Below are 25,946 nucleotides of genomic sequence, written 5' to 3'. Positions count from 1 at the left end.
CATCATAACTGTGGCTATGGAGTGTCACCACCATTTTAAACATAATAAAATGTCAATAAACCAACTTGTGATGTGCTTTCTTTTGTCCACTGTGGATTTACCATTATACCCTATATTTTGCAATGCTGCACACTGGCACTGGTCCTACGGTCCCTGACCAGAGAAAATCACTTCTGGACCAGTAACTTTTTTGCAGGAATTTACCACTAAAACATGGAAAAACTGGGTATCTACTGGTCCGACAGACAGGTCGGACCAGTAGGGGAAAAAATAGGTTAGTGTGCAGCCCTGTATTTTGGGCAATAAAACTGGTAATACAGGCATTAATGTGATCTAATTGAATTACATTTCAGAGATCAACTAATAACCCACGACCTCCTCTCTCAAATGGTAATGAACTGTGGACGATCTTGGGCTGACTAAAGGTCTCCATTGAATATCGCATGGGGCTGCGGCTGTCGTTTGGCATGATACTGCATTTATATGGGCCATCAACATGCGTAAGTAACATTACCATACCGCTCTCTCCGACTTAATGACTGCCATTGAGTGTACAACACAGTGAGGTTAAGTGGGCAGGTCAGCGGGGCCTGCCCGCAAGAAAAGGCTCGGGCCAAGAGGGGTTCCTGGATCCCAGGTTCAGGGGCAGTTAATCTCTCATTAGCGGGAGGCGAAATAGATAAATAGCACCCCCTAAGACGAAGGCGGGCGACATCCCCACTCCCGCAAACCTCCCCCACTGACGGGAGTGCAAACACAACTGTGACCAGACATCAATAGGGGTATCACAAGGTCAGAGCAGCAGGGAAGTTTCATTGCAGGTTGAGGAAGATGAAGATATGGGTTACTCAAGACTTTCACTGTCGGTTTTATCTCCTTATATCACTATTAAGGTCTGACAAAGATTCACAAACTTCCTTCAGCAGTAAGAAAGGGCAATATTTGGCGATAGAATAATAAAGCCAGCCACAAAGGAGGGCCTCTGTGAGAGGACAAGAAAATGAGGCAAATATAACATTCTTATCCATGATGTTTACGCATAATTATGGTGCCTGTCTCTTTGTTGCTTTTTTTTTATGTATACAAGTCAGCATTATCTTTGTGAATTTTCATTATTGCACAAATCCTTGACATGTCCTTTAAAGTTAAATCATTTTTCTTCTTTGCTAGGATGGCTAAGCCAACAGTTGTCCACACTCCAATGACAGAAGATCATGCATGTAAACAACATTCATGCCTCTATGTGTGATACCATCTTGCTCACAAGCAGTAATCTGGCAACTTTAGAGCTGAATACAACATGCCTGTTTCTGGACGATATACCTGTTACAAAGGACAATAATAAAACCTGAATGTTTCACCACAATGCAAATAACACAACATCTGCACTCAAACAAAGCCTGGTTCCCCTTTACCCTCCGACACACATGAGCCAAGTATAATTCATGTGATTTACACGTGTCTTAGCCTGTGTTTATCTCACTCTAAAGAACCACGTTTCAAAATGCGTATAAGAAAGTGGTATATGAAATGCATTTCTCTGGCTGCAATGTTCAACCCAGGAAATTGAAGTCAACTAAGGTGTGCGATATAAACACATTTCAAAATGGCTCCATGTTTACTTCACAGGAAGGCCTTTGAGGCTCAAAAGCACTTCAAATCAGCATTTCTAACCACATGTGAAAACACAGATTGCTTTTATCAATCATGGTAAAATGCCTCAAACACATTTGGAATGTTGATTATACCTCAGAAAATGATTAAATAAATGTATCCTTAAGCATACGTTGGTCAGAATCGTGGTAAGTGTATGAAAATTAGATTCACCATCAGCTCCCACACAATCTATGCCTTTGTCATGCTGGTGAGAATACTGTATACAATGAATTCACAAGTCGAATCATAAATCATTCCACTTTTTTTCATTGAATCTCTCCATAAGTTAAAGAAAAAAAATGTAAAGTCAGGACCCTGCAATTTATATCATATTTTTTCTGGATGAATCTATATCAAGAGAGCTATTTGACAGAAGTGATAAATGTGGCAAAAGCAGTAAACAGCAAGGACAGTATCCCTTGCACAACTGTTTTTGTAAATGTTGGCAACACAAACTCAACTGGTAATCAAACGTTTTTGTAAAGAAATTTGTATATCATCACCACAATGCCATGACAGTTGCAAATGATACAGCAAAGGAAAAAACAACAACAACTGCAAATTAAGATGCATTAGTTGAAAATGTTATACATTTGGTTTTCAGTGTAGGTCTGATATCTCAAGTACCCTTTAAAAAAAGTGCTAATCCGGACAGTTATCAAGAATTCTATTTTTTCCCTCTTTGAGATCATCATTCAGTCTGAAATATAAATTGAGAACCAAAAGGTTAAAGTCCCTAGCTAACATTTGCAGATGAAAAGAAAAGACCAAGCTTTGGTGCTTCAAAATAGTTCTAAAATGTGAGTTAGGGATAAAAATAACAAACTTAAAAATGTTAATCCATATAATCAATGTTAAGTATTGTTAAATATACAACATGTGAGCAACACTTTCTAGAATAAACCCTCATCATGACGGTTTATTGAGAAAATTAGTTATATCTCCTTATATTTGCAGCCTTACTGCAAAATTTTTGTACCTTAGGGTATTCTGTGATACAACTGAACTATACATATATGCATCAAATGTGGTATGTCAAACATTTTTTTTAATCACTGCTCCTAATATCAAATAGTGGCTTTAAGTTTGTCAAATGCCCTGAAAGACTCAGAACCCTGACAGCATTTCGGGAGGAAAAATATGCAGTCAAGTTGCGAGCCCGCTATGAAGGAATAGTACATAGGCTGCAGACAAAATGCTGTTAACCCTAAACAAAGGGCAGAGAGCGACACAGAGTGTGGCAATTCAATACAAGTCTGTTTATTGACTGGCTGAGGAGAGTTCAATTTCAGATGAAAATGCATTGACAGACATGGGTTGCCTAGGCAGACATTCGGTCTGGTGAGCGGTAGAAGGGAGTAAGGGCAGTACTGCCGCCGACTTTTACACCATGACGACTTCAATACTGATCATGGATTTCATTCTGCTTCTCATCCAATTTTTTCTTTAAACTGACATTCAAACAAAAGGGTCAATGCTAATGACAAGAACATGATTCTGGCGCAAAAAAAAAAGTCTTGTGGACTGAAGATGGAAGACTTTCTACAGATCTGGGGCACATTGGTTATTTCCAAGCCTTGTACATGATAACTACAAAACATTTAGCTCGATTACAATTATACAGTCTTACCCTAATATCACAGTATTTGCCTACGTTTGCTTGATACGTTGCTCCTGACCCATCTCAGAAAGAGACAAGTTTTCTTATTCTTCTTCAATGACCTAATACCATCTTGTACTTTCCTTTATAATAAAACAGGTTTTTGTAGGTCAAACAAGGAAAAGCCTCTTACCTGTCTCTAACTCAAGAATCTATCAATGAAAATTGTGCACTCTTTTCTCCAACTTTTGTGATGTGATTACTATAAAAGTGGAAATTTTCGCGGTGTTGAAATTTTTGCGTATTTTGCACAACCAGAAACTAGCACAAAAATAAAAACACTCGAATATTTGAGGGGGTCGGTGCAATATAGTGCTAACCCACACAATAGTCATTTTGAGATAATCGCTGTTGAATGTTTGGAAAGTCCATATATTGTACATTAATAAAACATGAATGCATGCATTTTTTACCATCTTATTGGTTGAATTCATATATGATATTTTCACGGAGGTTAGAGTGAAGGATAAGGATTATGAAAATGCATGTAACTCAATTTTGACAAAAGTGTGGGTTAGCACTATATTGCACCGACCCCCTCATTTTTGCTTGCCATATGTTCCAGTAGTTGATTTCTTGATTGTGCGTGATTAAAAACACGCGAAGCTCATCTTATCTGGTCGAGCGCGAAAAATTAGTCACATGAAAATATCCACTTTTACAGTAATTGATGGTGATATCTAACATTCTGATGAAAGCTTTCACTGTACGATGGACCCTATAATACCAGGGTTGAATTTAGACGAAGTCATACTCCATGCCACAGTAACCACAGAGTTGTACATAGCCATATTATGACAAATTGCAAGTCCCAATGGTACGCTGCCTTGATTTTTTTGGTACGTTAAAGCCCTTTCAGTACCTGATGCTGTCTGCTTGTCTACAGTAGATGTTAAAATACAGTGCACACACCGTCACTTACAATTTGTTTAATCATATTTTTGTCAATGTTTTAGGCTTTATCTTGTACTCTTTTTTCTCTCTCCTTCAAATACAAGCACACACACACACACACACACACACGCACGCACGCACACGCATACACAAACACACACACAAATATATAAATATATATCCTCTCTCTCTATCTCTCTCTGTCTATATAGGCATATATACATATATATATATACATATATATATATATATATATATATATATATACATATATATATACATAGATAGATAGATAGATATAGATATGAATATACTTCTTCCCATTCCATCCTTCACTATTAATATTATGTTTTCATGTTTTCACAACTAGGCAACACACCAACACACATACACGCCTACATACACAAACCTGTTCTTTCTCCTTTTTTTTCCATTTCTGTCAACTCTCATTCCTGAAGTCTTAAAAAAATCCTGTTTAATGCAGAAAAAACACATAAATATCCACAAAAACCTACACATATCCCCCCCCCCCTTGCATTCTCTCTGGGTCACCCTTTTTTTTGACCTTCAACATCTTCCTTTGTATCATGAAATTCTAATGACCTGGCAACAAACAAAAACACACACTATTCTCTATTCCTCTATTTTCAAGCACATTGTATCATACAATTCTAATAATTTGGCAACACACATCAAAATATATACAAATATAGACGTAATATAAGTATATAGTCAGATGAGAAAGATACTATTGCGTTCTAAGATTTGAGCGTGAATAAACACGAAGCAATCAATTTTCATGAAATGAAAAGTTCATTTCATCAGAAGTGGGAAAATTTTTCAGCACTGTTCCAAAAATAGGGTAAAATAGCACCCTTGTGGTTGTAATTCTTAAAGACATTTTACTGAGAGTGAAAACAATTTAAAATTGACACCATAATGTGGAGGAGATAGAGCTCTACATCATGATACCAATAACTCAATACCCTCCAAAATTGCGACTAAGCTCTTCTGGTTCTCAGCTGATGATATTTATTTCATATACATATATATATATATATATAATATACATATATGATATATATATAATATATATACTACATATATATATACATATACATACATATACATATACACACACATATGTATATGTATATATATATATATGTATATGAATATATATATATATGTATATGTATACATATATATATATATATATACACACATATACACACACACACACGCATCATCATCATCATCACTGTCTCTTTCACTTTCTGCCTGTCTGCCTGTCTGTTTGTCTGTCTGTCCGTCTCTCTCTCCCTTCATTTTCTAGTGAAACACAATATGCCATCCAATCTACATCTCTGCTCAGGAACTAATCTACCCTTATCCTTGTGTGTTGTTTTTTATTTAACCACGCATTGTACATGTGTGTCTGAAATCCTTTGTTGGTCCTCCTATATACATTCAACACACAGCATAAGATCAGCTTATATATCTATATCAAGGTATGCCATTGGTTTCCCAGTTCAGTTTTAACCAATATTTTCAGGATCCACTTCAAATTGTTATCAAAGTCTAAAGAAAAGGGACTTTGTCACTTACTTTATCTTGTATATTAACGGCTGCATAAAAAAAGTCAAAATTTTCATTTGGAATTCGAAAGATAATTTGAAGATGCATGTTGCACGTCATACCATAATTTTAAACGGAGGGTATAGTATTGGTGGAAATAAAGTTTGGTCTTTTAACTTTTTGCGAGATAACAAGACATGACTTATGAAATAATACAGACTACTACAGGAATTCATTAGTTGACAATCGGTTTTAGAATAGCTGAGACATCAAAAAAAAGTAAAACAAAGCGATCCTAATAAAGAAAAGGTAGGTCCCACCTTTTATTAAGATTGCTCTGTTTTGGATATTTCAGCCATTTCAACACAAAATTTCATCAAATGTTGAATCTCTCTTGGAATTACATGCTCTTTCACATTTCATAAGAAGTTTCTCATTATATCACCAAAAAAAAATTAGAAACCTAAAGTTAGCTCTTTCATATTTCATAAAAGATTTTTCATTATCTCATCAAAAAAAAAATTAGAAACCTGAAGTTAGATCTCAACCAAAACTATACAATCCCTTAAAGTCAATCTTAACTTGAAGATCAACTTATTTTTGTGTGTGTGAAACACCCTCTTGTTCCTGTAAGCAATGGGTTGATTTCTCTACTCTCTACACCCCACTTTAATTGTACAGTAGAGGAGCCAAGATGCAGTGGTATGTGTGCCCTCTTCACACTCCCCTCATAGTGACCCATCCCTGGGTCTGATTAACATGACTCACCACAGATATCACTTCCATGTGTTCACCAAATCCGATAGAATTTGACACATGGCAGCCAAAACATTTCCCCCGTAATTTGTAGCATGGCGTCGCCGCCACACCTACGCGTAGATTAAGGACATCGTGTACCTGACGGCCAGCGCACAGCAATAAACGCAAGGCTTTAAATGTGATTTGCCTCAACTCTCGCCCACGACTCTGCACAATTGGTGTGAGAATGCATGATGAACACATTGAAGTGAGTGCGATATGAATGTATCAAATGAGGCTCAGGGTCCGGGGAATATGAAAATGAATGTTCTGCAATTACGACTTTCACGGGCTATCTCATGGCGATGGGTCATATATGGTTATGTAAAACGAAAAAAAAATTGTCCAATTTCGCCCACGCAATTGGTTGTGGCATAATACGTGCATGCCAAACAGTGCTAAGGACAACCTTCCGCAGCCATCTCAGCACCACTGCATTCCACTTGCTCGGGGCCTCCAAGAATGTTTGAGCTAAAATACACTACCCAGACTGATCAATTTTCAGCTCGGATTACTCGCCTAATCTAACATTCAGCCACACAACAGGGCATTCACAATTCGAGCCTTTGGGCATGCCGCACCGATAGTCTTTCCCAATAGACCTTAAATGGAATCCTAAGCACATATTTTTGGATAATGGCAACACAGTCATATATGAAGAGATTTTTTTTTTCTGTACAAAGTGACCCAAGAATTCTTGAGGTAACTCACATGCTACAATCATGAATGTGGATTTTAAAGATTTATTTACAATTTATTTCTCAGTGGAACATACATGGTTTCTGTTGGTGAAACCATCTTTTTGCAAAAAAGAACAACCTCACCAGTGTCCACTACGACGCACACAGTAAGCATGCGACAAATTTATCATCACTGTCAGGGTTACTATGACTATTAGTAAATTCAACATCACCTTGTCTTTAATCCTTCACAACATTGACGGAAAATTTTCACTTCAGATTCCTCAAGGAACAGACTAGGAATTCCATGGGTGTAAGAGACAAAAACACATTGGGGGAAAAAGGTGCTACAGCAAATCACCATCCCACATATTATAATGCCGAGGATAGGAAATAACGGAAGAGGAGCAGTGAGTGAGAGCTTTCGGAAGTAGATCTGAGAATCTCACAATACGCCTCATTCCAAATGTAGGTTGCGATATTGTCAGTGCGTTACAAACACAATCGGTCAGTCTGTCGCGTCTGACTACAATTTCAGCGGAATTGCCCCAGGAATTTGACATGAACCATTTGAGACAGCCATGAATTCTCCAACCCAAGGGGATCAAGTAAAGCAAAGAGTCCACCCTTTGCATAAAAAAAGCACACACTCCCCTCTGATTGTACAGTAAAACCAGCAATGTTCATGTGCATGAAACTTTCATGAATTTTGGGAAGGGCCAAGATTTGCGAAAGCTCTCGTCTTACACAATACAGTACATGCCAGTGGCAATTCGTAACAGTTTCATGCTGCTAAAAGAGGCCGTCCGTTCCAATTCGCAAGTTTCATGCCACGATTGTTTCTAGTTTTACAGTACACCCTTGTCTCTCACGTACTGGTGTGGATGGTCAAAAACTGTACTCATGAACGTGCCCCCATCTACTTCAAGATTCAACTGAAGAAAATGTTGTATGAGGTTTTAATAGGAAGGTGTCCCCGCACTTTGGCAAGGGTGAAGACAATTTGCTCCATGGCCAAATAAACATTTTTTCTTTCTTTCTTTCTTTCTTTCTTTCTTTCTTTCTTTCTTTCTCTTTTTTTTTTTTTGGGGGGGGGGTGGGTACAGACTATCAGAATAGAATTCCCTCTATTCCAATTGCTTGATGTTACTTCTCTTTTCCAAGTTATGAACTAACTCTTTGAATGAGCCTATGAGGAGTTTTTGGGGTGTACACTTACATCTGTGAATGCTTGCGTTCGCGAGTGAGTGTTTGCATCTGTGTAATCGTTTGTGAGTGTTTGCTTGAGTGTGTATCTACATGTGTGTACACCATTCATGACTCTGTGTTTGCATCTGTGTCACTGTTTATGAGTGCGTGTGTTTGCATGGTGTGTAATTATGTGTGAGTGCAGTTGAGATCTGCACTACTGTCTCTGAGCGTGTGCGAGCATTTGTATCACTGTTTTGTGAGCATTTACATCTGTGCAGGCATTTGTGTTTGTGTGTTTGTGAAGTTCTCAGCTGACCCTGGGGAAGCTGAGTTAACAAAGCTATAAAAATGTCCTATGTCTCTTGAGTTTATTCAAAGATGCATCTTGCAAGTTGAAAACCAACTTAGTATGGATGCTGCCGAGTTTGTTGACAAGGCAAATGCCTTCAACTTCCACAAAATTTCATGTGATGGATGACACTTGATATCCAAAATGGTTGTTGTCACATTTGATCGCAGCTTTAACAACCATCAGGCATGGCTGCGACATGTGATTGGAATCCTTCGGTGTTTTCATTTTGTAAGTCTATACTTTATCGCATGCATCCAGCATGGAATACACAGTTGCAGAATCATGAGGTAACTGCTTTTACCCCCCCCCCCCCCCCCCATGGGGTGGGGGTGGGAACTTTGTCAGGACTCTGCAATACTCATAGCACTTGCTAATTGACCACTAATAAATGCCCTCTGAACTTCATTATGAAAATTTGGCAAAAATTATCCACTCCTTATAATTACCTTATCACACACACAGAAAATTTCCCACAATTTCCCATACTCGATCTTGTTCTACGATCATGTCCCATGTGAAAAGAGTGTTGCCATATAAAGCTACAGTGAGCCCATCAAAATTCTGCACACATTGAAGTTAGCAGAAGGGAACCTCTTCCCCATTTTAGATTGTTGTATCAAATAGATGAAGTAAAACAAAGAGAATTCAGCAGCTTTTAGTTTTTCATTTATAATGGCTATCAGTCATCCATATCATGCAAATTGAATGAACTGATTATGTCTTTTAGAATTAATATCAAAAGAGAGATTTAGCAAAGATTCACATACAACTTGCATATGAAAATGTACAATGCCATAAAATGTGTTACTTTTGTCTAATAATATGAGTGTTAAGCTCTTACCATTCTATTTTCTTTGACTCTTCTCTGCTTTTTACAATCACTTTGAGCAGGATCTGCAGTTTCTCTTCAGGACATATGAATATATTACATATATATATATAACATATAACATACTATGAACACATGTATAAATACATATACAATTATGCTATCTATAATATCATATAGGCATATACATATGTAAATATATACATATATGATATATAATATATGAAATTATACAAATATACTATACAAAGACTATTTTGAAAGTCAGCTTTTCCCACTTACTGCTTGAGTATGGATATCTCATTCTCCAATGTATCCTCCTTTCCTTTGATCTTCTTCTTCTCAATGCATTTTATGGCTCTGTACTCTCCACTCTTCTTCTCTTCTGCCACAACCACCTCTGAAAAGGCACCCCTGAAAGATGAAAAACAGAAGAAAAATACTGAGATTATTAAGACAAGCAGCTTCTGCAAGAGTACAACTCCTTTCAAAAAAAAGATAGAAAAGCCTGTTGGAAACAAACCAAATACAAGAGTTGAAAGAATTCAGTCATAATCATCTATAGATGTTTCACAAAACTGCTACACAAACAAAAAAGTTCCAATTTAACCCGTTGAGGACGGACTGATTTTGCTACAACATGCATTTCCCATAGACGCCTGCCCGAGTTTACTTGGGACTCGTCCTCAACACGTTAATACCAAACATATTGTAACATGACAACCACTAATCACTTTCAAGTCTTAAGCTTGCAACATACTGTATCATACAAATAAAGAGAGGCATTTAAACACATGAACATGCATCAAGAATAACATCTTTAAAAATCCAGCTCACAATGAAGGTAAAAAATATCTCCCCACAAAATAAGAATAGAATTGAAGTATAATTACAAACAGCAGATATAAAGACATCTATATGTGACTGGTCACTACAACAGCCTGATTAGGTTGTCAACATCTATACTGTAAAACATGATATATTCGCGGCACAAAATTTTCGTGAATTGGAGCCGGCAGCCTTTTTCGTGGCAAGAAATTTTCACGAATTGCCACTGGCGTTCAATGCATATAGTGTAGACAAGAAATTTCGCATGCATTTTAATTTCGCAAATCTTGGTGCTTGCGAAATTCACGAAATTAAAATGCACGCGAACATACTCGTTTTACAGTATTCTGGTTCTAATATTATCATATATTCCAGGCTCTAAGCTTTCCGACATTACATGATTTCTCTAACATTATGCTCAAAACCCTATCACCTATAAACAGTATGTAAGCAGGCCACAAGTGTGAAATTTAGACTCAGTCAAGCAGGAGGAAATTTGGCATTATCTGTTGGTTAAAATACCACATAAACATGCTTCATAAAGATCAGACATTTTGATTTGAAAATATTCTTAGGCTTTGTGATTCAGACATTATTTAGCCAAAAACATCTTAAGATTTTTGAAAAAATAAATCTGATCTCTATAATACAGCAATGCAACCGAATTTTGACATTTTCTCAGCTTCAAAATCTGCATTCTGTCAGGGTGAAGGCAGAGGCGGGTCACATTTGCATTCAAGGCAGCACACACACGCAGCTGTCAGAGAGTGCTGCAGGCGAGTTTAAGAGTCAAATACAAAAGTCAACGACCTCATCATGAATTAAACATGAGATCACGTAAGGTCACGTTTTGACACTTAAAAAATGTCTTGCCTGAAACCTGGATCTGTCAAGAAAGGATTTGAAACGTGCGACATATCACAGAAATCAATTCATGATTTACAAAAGTTTTGGTCTCGACTACTGCCAAGCAAGACTGTAGTATGAGATGCTCAGGACATGAAAAAAAAAATACTGTCACAGCATATTAAACAATTGAAAGTCCCTCTTCAGACCAAGTCCTTTGCTCATAAAGTTGTGTAACTATCCTCTAAAAAGTGCAAGTCCTATTTTTTTTATCTTTAGCACGAGGAATTTTGCATAGATTCAAATTCTACCCATACAATATCTGTTGCTTCTATTTTTTAGTTTCATATTAACCGACAATTGCAATATCACTTTTGGAGCTGCATCAACAGTCTGTACGAATGTTGTCGCTGCAGTCACAGCCTTTCCAAAATGCTGTTTCTACTCCTGCTAATCAAGAATTCTTTAACATGCTATTCAAAGAATACTATTATGTCTCTGGTTTATTTCATGATGACACTTCACACATATCAATGTAATCACGAATATCATCCCCCTATCTAAGGACCCTTTATATATATCAAGAACATGTCATGCATCTCAATATCAATGCGTTACACAGCCATGCCTATCTGGAGACCATGACCCAGCACTTACATGTAGGGGGTGCCAGATATGGAGACGGGGGAGGGGGGGGGGAGTGCAGCCATCACCTACACTACAAAAAAAAAAATAGCAAAAAAAAAGTTGAGCCTTTTTTCTATCTTCCATCACGCCGGCGGTATGAATATCAAAGTTCACCCACTCTCATCTCATAAAAACCTCCCCTAAAAAGTTGGTAGGTTATCGCCGCTTATCGGAATAACACAAACCTGATGCTGAGAGTGCATGACTCTCTTCAATTATCGCCAAAGGCGACGCCGCAATTCCTCTAGCAGTCATGCACTTTGTTCTGTACCTGCTTATGTGATGTTTAGCGGTAATATTCATTAACGTTGCCAATTCTCTCTTCTCTTTTATCTGAAGCTACTCTTTAATAAACTTACAGTGTATATTCAAAGAGCAAATGTCTTTTTCACTCTTTTTTTTTCATACTGATATAAATGAAGTAAAGGTAACTTTTTTCTTCAGTAATGACAAACACTCACTAAATGCATTTATTCTACTGTGATTAAATACCCTAAAATGTATTGACATATCATATATCTATTGATGACACAGTTAGCATTACAAGGACTTTGGCATAGGCATGTTTGTACTCCCTCTTTTTTTTTATCAGGCAATGAATGAGCAGCATAAGAATAGTTTCCTTTTGAACAGTTATCAAACTTTCAGTTTCTCTTCTCTCTTGTTCGTGTGCTCATTTTTTCTATCCCCTCTGCCTACCTTTCTCTAAAAACACAGATCCACATGTAGAAAGTTTATATAGAAGTATATAATATATAGATAGATAGATAGATAGATATAGACTAGTAAATATAAGGATATATGATTATGACTATATTTGCTGTCTCTACCAGCTGGCTAACATGCAGTGGAAAGAGCTCTTGTGTAAACTAATTGAGATGATGACAGCATAATGCATTTGCAGTCTACTTACAGGTGTGCCATCTTCATCCTCCTCTTGTTCGTAAAGTGCATGGCACTGAAAAATACTTGAACTCTGTCATTTGATCTGAATATATTGATGGCTCTACAAAATACCTACAAGGGACCAGTTTGGTAACGTATTCAGATTTCATGCATGCCTTGTTCAAAGAAGTTGGCCTTAACAATCACAAAGCTTGCTGTAGGCTTGCCCTACCTAGCACCAACTGAGTGAAACTTAATTCCTGCCTACAGAATTTAATCGGAGGGAGCAGGCGAATGAAATGCATTGTTACTAGGCTGTAGGAAAGGAAGCATTCATAAACTGTAATATATTACAGAAAACAGTATTATTTGCAAGTGAACTTATATACCTTACACACTAGCATACATGTATATGTGGGCTATATGTATACATATATATATACACATATAACATTCACTAGAAGTCTCTGTGCTTCCTACACTAACATATGACATCAAAGCCTTCATGTGGAAAATATTGCATCAGAGGAAATGTGGGTCATTGTGGCACAAAATGGCTGCTCATCTCAGACAAACACCAATCTAAACCTGTGAAGTATTCACTGTATATGCCATAAATTTAGAGGCCATAATATTCTACCCTTTTGAGCATAATGAAATGACACTTTGGCAAGCAGTTAAATTCACTCTACTTGAGAACTACTGGTACAGAATGAGATAAAATGCAACTTGGCATTATCCCTTTATCACAAAGCAAAGTTAGCAATACCAACTTTGGAGACAATATATATATATACTGCATTGGCATTACATGAAGAAATATTTTGGCAATCTTGTCAATTTTGCAAATATTAGTCTCCCCCTGAAACTCACAAATACATCACAATGATATGGCATATATGCAGTACTTGAGACAGAAGACTATCATTCCATCCAAAGGAAATTGCAAAGCACCCTATAGACTGAAAGAGGCACCAGAAATGTACAAAACCATACATGCTGTAAGGTTGAGCTTAAATTTGCCAAAGGATTATAGTATGTATACTATTCCCTATGTTGTTCTTTGACAAACTTAAACAAACAATTGGGATGACACCTAAATATGCAACTATCTAATCCATACAAAAGGTTTCAGCTAAACAGATTTCAGCATATTCATGTACAAAGTAAGCACACCTGCAGTTGTGACCTTTCATCACAGTCGCAATAACATCACCACTGCGAGTTAACTAAAATATCTGTAGATAAGAGCTATAATTTGTCACGCAAAATCAAACATAAGTAACAAGTATGCAAACTCTGATAAAGGCGACCTGTATTCCAAAGTCCACAGTAATAAGCTCACATGGAATGTTATACTGCAAAAAGTCCGGTGTTAAATAGTGAACACCGAGCTGGTGTTAAATTTTCGGTGCTCATTTATGGTGTTAAATTAACACCTCCGGGTGTCATTTTCAAATATAAAACTGTTTTTTGAAGAGTTTCTTAGTAACTGCACTTCTTGTTGATTTTTAATTTAAACAAGACGATCAAGAATTTGACATTAAAATACTAGTTTTTTGAAAAAATGTGAAAATAAATTTACACCAAAGTAACACCAGCTGGTGTGGTCTCTTATTGAAGCTGGACGGGTGTTAAACCATTGATATTAACACCAACAAATATCAAATCAACACCATGTGGTGTCATTTTTAATTAACACCAGTACAGTGTCAAAATAACACCAGGTACAGTGTCAAATTAATACCACGAAGTGTCAGGTGAACACTTTTCAACACCATCACAGTGCATTTTCTACACCTGTGGGTGTGGTCCTCTATTGAAGTTTGATCGGTGTTAGATTTAACACCCATGGTGTTAAATCTAACACCGATGTTTTTACAGTGGTATACTCTCTTTTTATTATTTTATAAGGGAGAGGGGCAGTGGGAGGGAGGGTTGAGGGGAGGGGGGATTGAGGGGAGGGAGGGTTGAGGGGAGGGGGGGGGGAGTTGTATTGGTTTCAGAATGATTATCTGCACGTCATGACACATTTTGTCATCACAGTATGATCAGGTGTGGCATTTAGGGCAACCACCATGTGTGTATCAAACCACTGGGGCAATGGGTCCAATTTGTAGATCTGTTCTTATATCATCCGCAAGGCGGTCAAGCACCATGGCGACCCAACGGGGGAGAGCCAGCAGTGCCTAATTTGTTGCTGGACACTCAGGAATGCTCTCTCTCTCGGGCCCAGCCGAGTGGCTGGTGACATTAATGGAGGACCGCCTGTGGTATCAGGGGGGGTCGTTGGAATCCAATGCACTGTGCAGTGGGGTCTAACCAATGGCACAGCCCCATGTGAATACTGAGGATAAAGGAGAGCATCGGTGGTGCTCGGCAGTCAATTTGCTATTTGACACTGTGAAATCAATAGCACCTACTGCAATGAAGCTTGACGTAATGTGTCATGATGGTACTATTACAATGCATAAATTGGGGGAAAATACTTAATGTATTAGTTGTGGCAGACAAGAATACATTTGTTCTCTAATCACATGGAAAGTTTACATTTCATGCATTTAGGGCACTTAACTGCATGGCTTCTGTCAATGAAGTGAATTCAAAAAAAAATGCCTAAATTCAAATTCTACATGATTATTAACTGATTTGGGAAATTCTGAATGGTATAAAACAAGTAAGTTTTGAATGAGCCTAATATGTGCATGTAAAACCACAATGCATTTTGCAAAATACATGGTGTCAATTGTTTAAAGTCTGGGGTTTCATTAAAAAAAGAAGCTATTTTCTCAACTAAATGATTTCTGATATTCTATGTAATGCCCTCTTTTGCAAAATTGTCAGAGTCACAAAAATTCACTAACATCCACCTTTATGAGGGTATGCCCCTATGCTACAATTACTACCTTTTGTACCATGCTTTGAATAGAATAAACATAATTTGGTGAAAGAGGAACATTAATAGAATGACGATATGTTCTCTGAAGTTACTGCTTTACTGTAGTATTTCTTACTTTTACCCGATATATCTACAACAGTCTCAGGATAGTTGTTGGTTGATTGGTTGGTTAAGGTGTTTCTTTTGATATAATACTACATGGTATTACCACAGGTCCACTTATTACACAATTGAAAGAGGCCAAAAACACATTATCATGATCAGTAATACAGTGTATGTCAATCTCAAATGAAGTTCATACAGCAATCATCTTGCTCTACAAGTATCAACTCCTGTGGAAACCATCTTTGAAATTATCACATCTACCCTGCCAGTAGATTCCAATTAAAAATATGAATAACTTCTCTAAACTCACACAAAATATTATTGTGAAATGTCTCGTTTCCTTCAGTGAGTAGATTCTGACATCACAGGGATTTCCTCCATGTGCCAAAAGGTTGAAAGGTTGAAATGTGAATCCATCACTACAGCCAAAAACACCTAACTTAGCATACTTAGTCTCTCATAAGTCATTTGCTAACCCCCACTTAATTTAAAGTCCAACGTGCATTTTGTTGAAACAGATATTTGATTGATATTATTCATTACATTCTTAGAGAGAATGTAGATCTACATAAAAGTTAAAACATTTTTTTTTTACATCAGCCTGGCTTTCTTTTTGAACAGAAATCTTGCTATGTACATGACATATTGAAATTTTCACATCCACCCATAATGTTTAGGCTTCAACACACTGAGAACAAAAAATGACAATAGAGAGTGTTTGATGCTGTGTACAAACATGTTGGGCATAATTCTCTCTTTTTCAGCAAAATTCTTCCAATTGAGAATCTGTTAATGGTCAGGCCTTTATTTCACTTTGCTTCTGTAATAAGCCCATGCAATTAACAGTAGCAGGAATGCCTACATACATTACATCTACATGCAGTTCACAATAGTGTTTGCCAGAAAAGAAAAGGCAAGAAAACAAAGGCAATCTATGAAGACATTGAAATTAATTAGAAAATTGAAATGAAGGTAGAGAGTCAATAGACTGTACAAGCAGTTACCTAAATTAAAGCAAATTGTCATAATTAATGCACTAGGTCATGAATGCTAGAACATCACTGATAATGCACAAGTAGGACTTGAGACCCTCTGGCTCTGAGTGGGGGTAAAAATATTCTGGAATTCTGGAGTGTCGATGTGAATAATTCACTTTTTATGGCCTCAAGCGAGATCTACAATTCAAACCAAGTCAGTCTTTCAAGTCTCTCAAAAAGCCATGTAACTCTATACAAACCACCGATGGCTCAACTCTTCAACTGTTTTGCATCAGTGGTCTTAGGAGTGTGTGTCTGGACACAAGAGCAACTGTCACAGAGGTCGTATGTAGCTCAGACTAGTGAATTCCACTCTTCCCCTAAAAGCTTCTGCAATGTTATTGCCTGAAAAATGCCCGATTGAGATTCTCTAGCTAAACTCGATCATTGCCAAATGAAAGTCTTTCATAAATGTACAGTGGCCATGGTATTTCAAGGCAGCTAGATCTAAGAGCTTTTAAAATCATGAATGCCATCACCACAAACATCACCATAAATCTTTGGGGCCTATTTCAATTTTTGCCTGCCTTTTCCGAAGCCTACTCCAGTGTTGCTTGGAGAGTGCTATCTTAAATACAATTGGTCACCATATCCTCGGCACTTTCATAAAATCAACAACAAAAACTGTGGACTCAAAATAGAAGCACTTTGCCAAAGCCTGTTGTGGTTTTTCCGGCTCATACTTGCCAAAATAATAGCAACAAGTACCAAGGGAAATGAATTGTGTGGACTGAGTAAATGCAGCACTCATACATCGGTGAAGTTTGAGGAAAATCAGACAATCCGTTGAAAAGTTATGAATTTCTAAAGTTTCAGTGAAGCCACTGCTGAATGAAAAGACTACTACAGTTCATGACATCACATATATACAATGATTAATGGAAATTATAAAGTAGGTTCCACAAAATTTAATTTCTTATGAAAAATGCACATTCCCTTGACTTGTTATTGACAAATGTTCAGGATAATATTATTCCTACTGCTTTCTGAAAGAGACAAGTCAAGAGCTCTTCTGTCATATTAGAAAAGTGAAAATATGCACTATATACATGTAGTCAACAGAACTGTACACTCCTTTAACAGTTACAATGCAATTGATGGATTATTCATTCATTCACACATTCCTAACCATTAAAATTGAACATTGAAGGCCAAAAAATGAAAACTTGTGCTTTAGAGATTGTTCTGTAATAAACTGATGACTTCTGCACATCATACATGCTCTATTTATTAAATTGCTGGAGTAAACCAAAGACGAGCGAAAAAAAAGTTTCTTGAGAAATGTGTAATTCCAGCTTTAACCAATCTGGGTAGGTTACTTGAGGACACAGGTGTTTTACCACACCCAGTCATCCACACAAGAAGATGAGGCATAAAAGTCATAAAACAAATAATGCCCATATTTCCAAATGGAATCTGGAAAACTTTACACATGATGAATTCCTCACCAATGATAGGTCCTCACCACACACAAGGCTGCACTTCAGCATACCATCTGAGATTTCTTCTGCTAAAGATGTGGAATCACTATAATGAGAACTCCTGCAATTCCTTTCAAACTCATCACATACACACATACACACACACACACACACACACACACACACACACGCACACACACACACATGCACACATGCACACATGCACACACGCACACACGCACACACACACACACACACACTCACAAACACTCACACAAGGGCAAGACTATACCACATTTTTTGCATGGCGCCCAGCGATACCAAAAACTTCTTGGACAATGTCCGCAAAGGGTGCATACCGACATGGTTCAAAAGAAACCAGCACCGTCACCCTAATCATGAAATAAAACAATTCTATCTTCTGATTCACATACACTGTTCTAGCTGGTACGGCAAATTGCAAAAGGAATGGGTGGTTTGGGTGCTGGAGAGTATAAAGTCAACTTCACATCATGCAAAGACTAGCCGAAAACACTGGTCGTAAGTGAGCGCAGACGGTGCTCACATACCCCAGGAAATGGTCCAAAGTGTCTTCGAAGGTCGGATTGCCAAATATTCAGCTCCGGAGACTGCCTCTCATTCACCATAGGGAATGTTTTAACCATGTGACCATGAGCTCTCTTTAACAAATAAAAAAAATGACACAGTTGACAAACACTGACACAGGTCTGTGTAAAGTATGCCTCCTATATTTCCTGCTATATTTTTTGTTAACTTTACATTTGTTTCATCTCACTGTAGTACTTAGCTAAGAAAACAAATATGACATACTTGACTAACATTGACATATTTCTGTGTGAAGTATGCCTCCTATATTTCTTGCTATGTTTTTTAATTTAATATTTGTTTTATCGCACTGAAGTACTTAACTAAGAAAACATGACATACTTGACTACATTGACACAGTTCCGTGTGAAGTATGCCTCCTATATTTCCTGCTATGGTTTTAAAATTGTATATTTGTGTCATCACATTGTAGTACCTAGCTAAGAAAACAAAATCACAGCTAAAAGACAACAGACATTGCCAAAAAGAGGAAATTAAAAAAAAGCTCTATATCTCTGCCGGTGACAAAATCTTACGAGGGCAATCTCATTCATAGAGAATCTTGTGCAAGCTAGTTAGGGAATCCCATTAGTGGAATACTCTCACTTTGGACATTTGACTGGTGAGGAAGACCTAATAAAAGAGAAGCCCTAGTATTTCATATTCTACTTCCAATTATCAACATTCGAACTTGTCCTATCTTTCTTTCTTTTTTAAGCACGCCAGTAGTAATTGGCATTCAGAAACCATCAAATGTGGCTAAATGTGAATGGCTGTATTGTTACATGCTCAAAGTGGTTATCAAATCTTTGAAGAGGGTTGAAAATTTCCAAGCATAATGAGCATATACCAGCATCTCTTTCAAAGAGCAATAAATTTACAGGTCCTTCTACCAACTCTTAAGCTACTCATTCATGTGTAGAATCGTAATGAACTTCCCCGTTACCTGAAATCTGCAGAATAACATTTCTCAAAATATTTCTAATAATATTTCTAATTCTGTACTGGTGTCCCACATCAGAAATTAGTCTCTTTGTCTTTTTTCCCAGGACATCAGTAGTTACTGGCATTTAGTAAACAGGACCTGTGGGTGTAACATGAATTGCCATGTTAAGTGGCTGTACACGAGACTTCATGAAGCTCCCTGAGTAGAGTTGAGAGAATTTTGAGTGTAATTAGCATACCGGTACCTCTTTCAGAGAAAAATGCATTCACAGGTCTTTTCTACCAACCATCCGTTCTGCCAACTCCTGTATACAGCATCATAATGACCTCTTGCCGCGAGTGAACTCCGCTGCACTGCACGGATTTGACGAGCACATCAAAGCCTCCCTCGGGCATTGCGACTCCGCGACACAAGATACGATAATGAGTAGTGCGACCACTTTTCATCACCAGCACTGATTCATCTCTAAGATTGATTGTTTTTACACACACACACAAACTCACCAAGTCTTTGATTGCCATCAGACAAATTTGGGTTCTAATTGACCCAAATCGGGTACATTCACATTGGTAGTCTGTGTTGTGACTCTCACAGAAAAAAAAAAGATCACATATCCTTTCCCTACATGCAAAATAAGCAATAAAAGACATCTTTGGTTTTAAAACACTGTAACTTACATTAGCCATAACTGGGATGCTTCCAAAATAAGAAGAAAAGATGATTCTATGGGTATACACTCTATACACTGTACATGCAAAGAATCAAATGCACACACATTGCTATACGTATGTCTGTGCATACCTGTAAATCAACTATCATACAACCAGTTAGGCGTACTGGACCCGTTTATCTTCTTTTGGCCCCTTTTCTGTCTTGTCAATTAAGATATAGCAGCCTGAAATCATATTCCATGTAAACCCCAATTTCCTTAAACAATTTATACACTCACAGGATGGTAAACACAGTTTGCATTCATTCACATGACTGAAGAGATTATTTCTGCATGGCGTATTCTGAAACCAAGGCTATGCAACGTTACACACCGCTCTATTGCATTTTCCCTTCATGTCGCTCCTGGTGCATGCTGCGGATGGCAAGGTTTGCGAACTGCATCATGTCCATGCAAATTTGCCAGGGAGAAAAAAAAAACCCTCACCAGAACGATAGAGAAACTCACATCTACATCCTCTTTCTCTCTCTTCCTTTCTGTGCCTGCTTTGCTCTCATTCTTCTAGCCCACCCCCTTCTCATCATCACTCCTATACCCCCCCCCCCCCCCATTCCTCACAAACAACTGTCCATCCATTCGGAAACCTGCTGTAGGCCAATTATGAGCAAACCCACATCTGTACAATCTTCGGTCACTGCCCAGCCATAGACTATGTTCAGTGTACAGCCAGCGTACACAGACAAGATACAATAACATCCTTTTCTAGCAGGGACATTCATGGTCACTCACCCTGGCTCTTCCAAACACTCCAAAGCTATACAGATGGATGCTGATTGTGTTATAATAGCATTATATGCATTATCAAAGTCTAACATCCAAAATGTTTAAGGTTTAGTGGCGAATTTAATGACAACAATCATCAGAATTTCATTTGAAATGTCTCTAAAGGTGCTAATCAGTTTTCTTTCATGCTTAAACTAGATAGAGGTTCCTGATATTAAGATTACATAAAATCTAGACATGGGAACTGGAAATCACGTGATAAAATGATGTGGAATTCTCATCAATGCTGGCTTGTTTCTGGGGTAGAACATGGCTGGCCCTTTACTGCCCTTTATAATATATGTGATAATATATGTGGTATTTCATACCCATCCATAGGGCATTGCTCCCCCACTCCCCTCCCCTGGCCCCCATTTGACATGGGGGGGGGGGGTCAGAATTAAGGTTAATTTATGCTCACAGCAGCATTTATTTGAAGAGACAGTAGGCAGCAAACTTCACACACACACACACACACACACACACACACACACACACACATGTACAAATTGTTCTAGCTTGAAATCGATGATAAAAGATGAGAAATAAATTATCTACCTATGTTATCACTGTTATGAAACATTCCTGAGATGTATCAAGATACATGTAGAAGACCTTTATTGAAAAAAATTGTCATCACATGCATTTTTTTTTTTCAAGTGTCTTCATTCCACACAGCATTGATGCAAACTTGGTATCATATACACAGTGGAGCACAGCATATGTGTATTGTATTCACATGAAACAGACACTTAGCATGGTGTGCTACCATGAGTACATGTATGGAACATATTAATGAAAAACAATTCAGATTTTGGCCCTGCAACAACACTCTAGAGATTCCATGGATCTGGTAAAGCATGTGCATCATTAATCCAATCACATCATGAATCATATCAGGATGACGACATTACGTGAACCCTCGGGTTATTTCACTAAAGTACACGTTCGTTGCTTGATTACGAACTCGACGGTCGGGCGTGCTGCCCGACCGTTTCTGCGCAATTATCATAACACACTCCACCGCCGCCTTACCACATCCATTACCGATGCACATTCGCATCTCCAATGGCGGCATAATGAAATTTGCGGCTCATTGTCCACGCCGGTCGTGATTGTGCGCAGCAACTGTAACGATGGGAGTTTTAACTCGTGGGTGAGGCGGGTAAACAATAGGATCGTTGCTAAGCGTGGACAAACATCAGCATTACCGCTGAATGCCGGATTTGATGAAGCATTCATAATTTGGTGTGTCTCTGATTTAAGTGCATGACATCTCTCTTCCACTGTTTAGCCTGCACATTATCGTGCTGCACCTCCGCACATTTTGATGCTGACTCTCTTTGTTTTGGATGATCATGGAGATAATTACTGTCAAAAAAATCCCAAAGCAGGTACAGCAGCTGTGAAACTCAGATCAACTGATCATTCCTCTCACCAATATCCTTTAATCTCCCTACACATTCAGCACAGTTAATTACTAGACACATTTAGCCATAGGCCAACTACAGATGATTTCCTATACTGAACAATGAAACACACTGAAGCTTGATTTTGCTGTGATCTCACCGATGAAGTCTTGATAAAATTTGAAGCATGCAATGTCAAAAAGACCTACAATTTGTAATTATGTGCAAATTGCTATTTGTTTTTCTTTAACAGGACAAAATATATCTGCACAAGATCATCTCCCTTCATGATCATATAATTGCTTACTGTCTGGGATAACCCTCAGGTATTTTTTCGTTCTTGAAATCTACACTAAAAAAAAACATATTATACTGGCTTCAAGTAATATCATTTGGCAATTCAATATACTAATTCCTACTAATACACTATACCTTCATCAGCCTTTTACAGCCATAGTTTACCAAAATACTTTCAAATTGATTAACTATTTATGTGAACATTTACATCAACTTTTGTCAGTTCATTTTTTTAACAGAACTTAACATTTTTCTCTTTATTTATTTGGAAGCTTGGTCTAACTGCAACAAGTTCAATACCAAAAGACAGACATTGAGCATGCTTCAGTAGTCCATATGTTTCTCTTGCTTAAATATTTGTAACATTTCAAATGAATTGTGAGAACAATCTTCATCAAATGTACAATTTGTATCATAGAAATACATTGTACATGCAGATCGTCCGTCATATCAAGTCTTCACACCCCAAACTGCTTGACGGTTTATGTACTCCAATCCAACATTATATTCATATATTTCTATGTAAGCACTCTATCAACACCTCAGAAGATGTACAGCGAAATAAACTGTATTCTATGAGGAAGATGGTTTGTGTGTATGTGTGTGTGTGTGTGTGTGTGTGTGTGTGTGTGTGTGTCATCATAGCTGGGCAATTTGGTTTCAGTTTCAAACATGTCAGACTTTATGGCGTTGTTTGTAAAAGCAGGCAGTAGTATCCATTCCGTCATCACAGAGTGGGTGTGGGGGAGAGGGAATGATCTAAAACATAAAAAATGTGCTGTACCACAGCCCCCCACCCCTCCCCCCCCCCCCACACACATACACAAACTGAAAAAAAAAGAGAGCTAGAGGGGTAGACATAACAAATCTATTGCGCGAGTGTAACATTCATCTTGATGACATCGACCTGTTTGTCTTGAGACGAACCACCTCAAGCATTCAGAGGATGACAGAGGCAAATCCAGGACACTCTTTTATTTCACACTCCTAGAAGCATTTGCAGTTTTTTTTTTCCAGTGAAATTTGACACAGGCTACGTTGATAGCGAGTGTCATCAACTGACAAAACAAGAGAGCATTTTAGATGAGAAGAAGGCCAGTATGCATTAAACTGGTAAGACATCTTCTTATGTTCTTGAGACATTTCTATTCAATTTCATGATCTGTTTGTAGCAGCAGGCATCAGAATAACATGTATATCTCCACTTTTACATAGAAGAATGTACGTGTTCTTTTTAATTGCTGTTTCTTTCATTGAGTAAGAAAAAAAAAGCAACCCTCACACGTCTTACATGTTGTTCCCAATTATTATCAGTATTTTATCATTAATCACTCTTTTTCATTACATGGTATATCAGAGGTGCATTTCTCAGTTATACTTACATAGCACATCTTTCTGAACTTACCAGCAAAAAAAAATTTAAAAGTACAGAATTACATAATTGTGATGTGCACAACAAGAAGACAAATAATTACTGTATGTGTGATATATATTGTATTATGAAAAGCAAGTCTAATTTTTTGTGAATTGGGACTTTCTGACAACTTTGCAAGTGGCTGAATTTGCAATCGGGAGTACAGCATAATGAACGGTGAAATGTATGCGTATAAAAATATTACATAATATTATATGGCATATATACAGTACATGACATGTGAATGCTACAGTCTTCAAAAGAGTTTAAACCTTGTGCAGTAAGCAACAATTTATTCTCAGACCCTGGTTTACGATCATTTCACAATGCATGAAAATCCACTGCAATCATATGCAATATTTCACTAAAAGATAGGTCACTGACATACATGTGTATTACATGTAACTATCTTCATTAGATGAAGACTTGGTTGAGCTATCTTCACTGGATTGGATGGATTGCTGGAACCAAAACACTGTGATCAGCAAATCATTCCTCTTTCTCCAGTAGAGGGAATCCATATGTGACCCGCTACAACAAAAGGATCCTAAAGTCGCTGACGGCTGAGCCGAGAAAATCGATTTTTAAGTCAAATCATCAAAATTGGTCAAAACAATCGGATTTCTGTATTTGATATAATTTTGTAATGTAATGTTTTATCTATCATCTGCCGAAATTTTGAAGCTTAATGATCAAAGGAAAGGCAAGAAATCAGCGTTTTTCTGGGCCATGATTTTCCGACTTTCAACGTAACAGAAACGTGTCCAAAGATTTGTATTTAGCACCGCAGCTAGACCCCGCCCCTACCAACGAGGGAGTGATCTTATTGGTCAGTGTGTGGCATCCTGATTACTGATTGGTCGTGCGAAGACCGCTGACGCTAAGCTTGAATGAACATCGCGGAGGTCGCTAGGAGCATGCCTTCTATTGTCCAGCGATGAAAACTGTCTCGCCTCCCTTTGATCATGACAGCGTCGGAAGGAAAACTTTGAAGGCGTGTTTCTCCAAACTCTTGATTTCCTCAACCACTTGACATGCGCTAATAAAAGCATTAATATCTCCGCAACCGAGTATTTTTATGAATTGTGCTATATAACTATATGAAATTAAAGTAGAAGAGTAAGGGAATAATGTCATGCCATTTTCAGAAAATTGTCCTCCCCCGACTTTCGGATCCTTTTGTTGTAGCAGGTCACATATATTCTGAAAGGCTTTACCCATCGAGGACGGAAAGATTTATCAAAACATGCATTTTCCATCCAGAGACCTGCTGGAGTATACTCGAGACTAGTCTTCCACGGGTTAATATCTGAATTTGATAGTTAAGTGCTCATTTGATTTTATGACCTTGCATCAAAAAAAAAAAGACCTCCTCATCTATCGAAATCTTTATTACATCCAGCTCATTAAAAACATTTCATTCCTATATCCAAAAT

At 37.7% G+C, this 25,946-nt stretch overlaps 1 protein-coding gene across 1 annotated transcript in view; it reads right to left on the bottom strand.

Moving 5' to 3' along the window:
* The window catches only part of LOC139717315 (calcium/calmodulin-dependent protein kinase type 1D-like), a 159,094-nt gene that overhangs the window by 103,316 nt on the left and 29,832 nt on the right, over positions 1 to 25,946 (bottom strand). Inside the window, exon 2 of the mRNA XM_071628808.1 lies at positions 9,921 to 10,052. Coding sequence (XP_071484909.1) covers positions 9,921 to 10,052 — 132 coding nt within the window. The remainder of the gene's footprint in view (positions 1 to 9,920; positions 10,053 to 25,946) is intronic.

This window comes from Diadema antillarum, unplaced genomic scaffold, assembly GCF_040938485.1.
Source record: "Diadema antillarum isolate AM-2024a unplaced genomic scaffold, OU_Dant_1.0 scf00000074, whole genome shotgun sequence".
Lineage (NCBI taxonomy): Eukaryota > Metazoa > Echinodermata > Echinoidea > Diadematoida > Diadematidae > Diadema > Diadema antillarum.
Note: the sequence above shows the minus strand (reverse complement) of the source record. Positions and strands in the feature narration are given on the sequence as shown.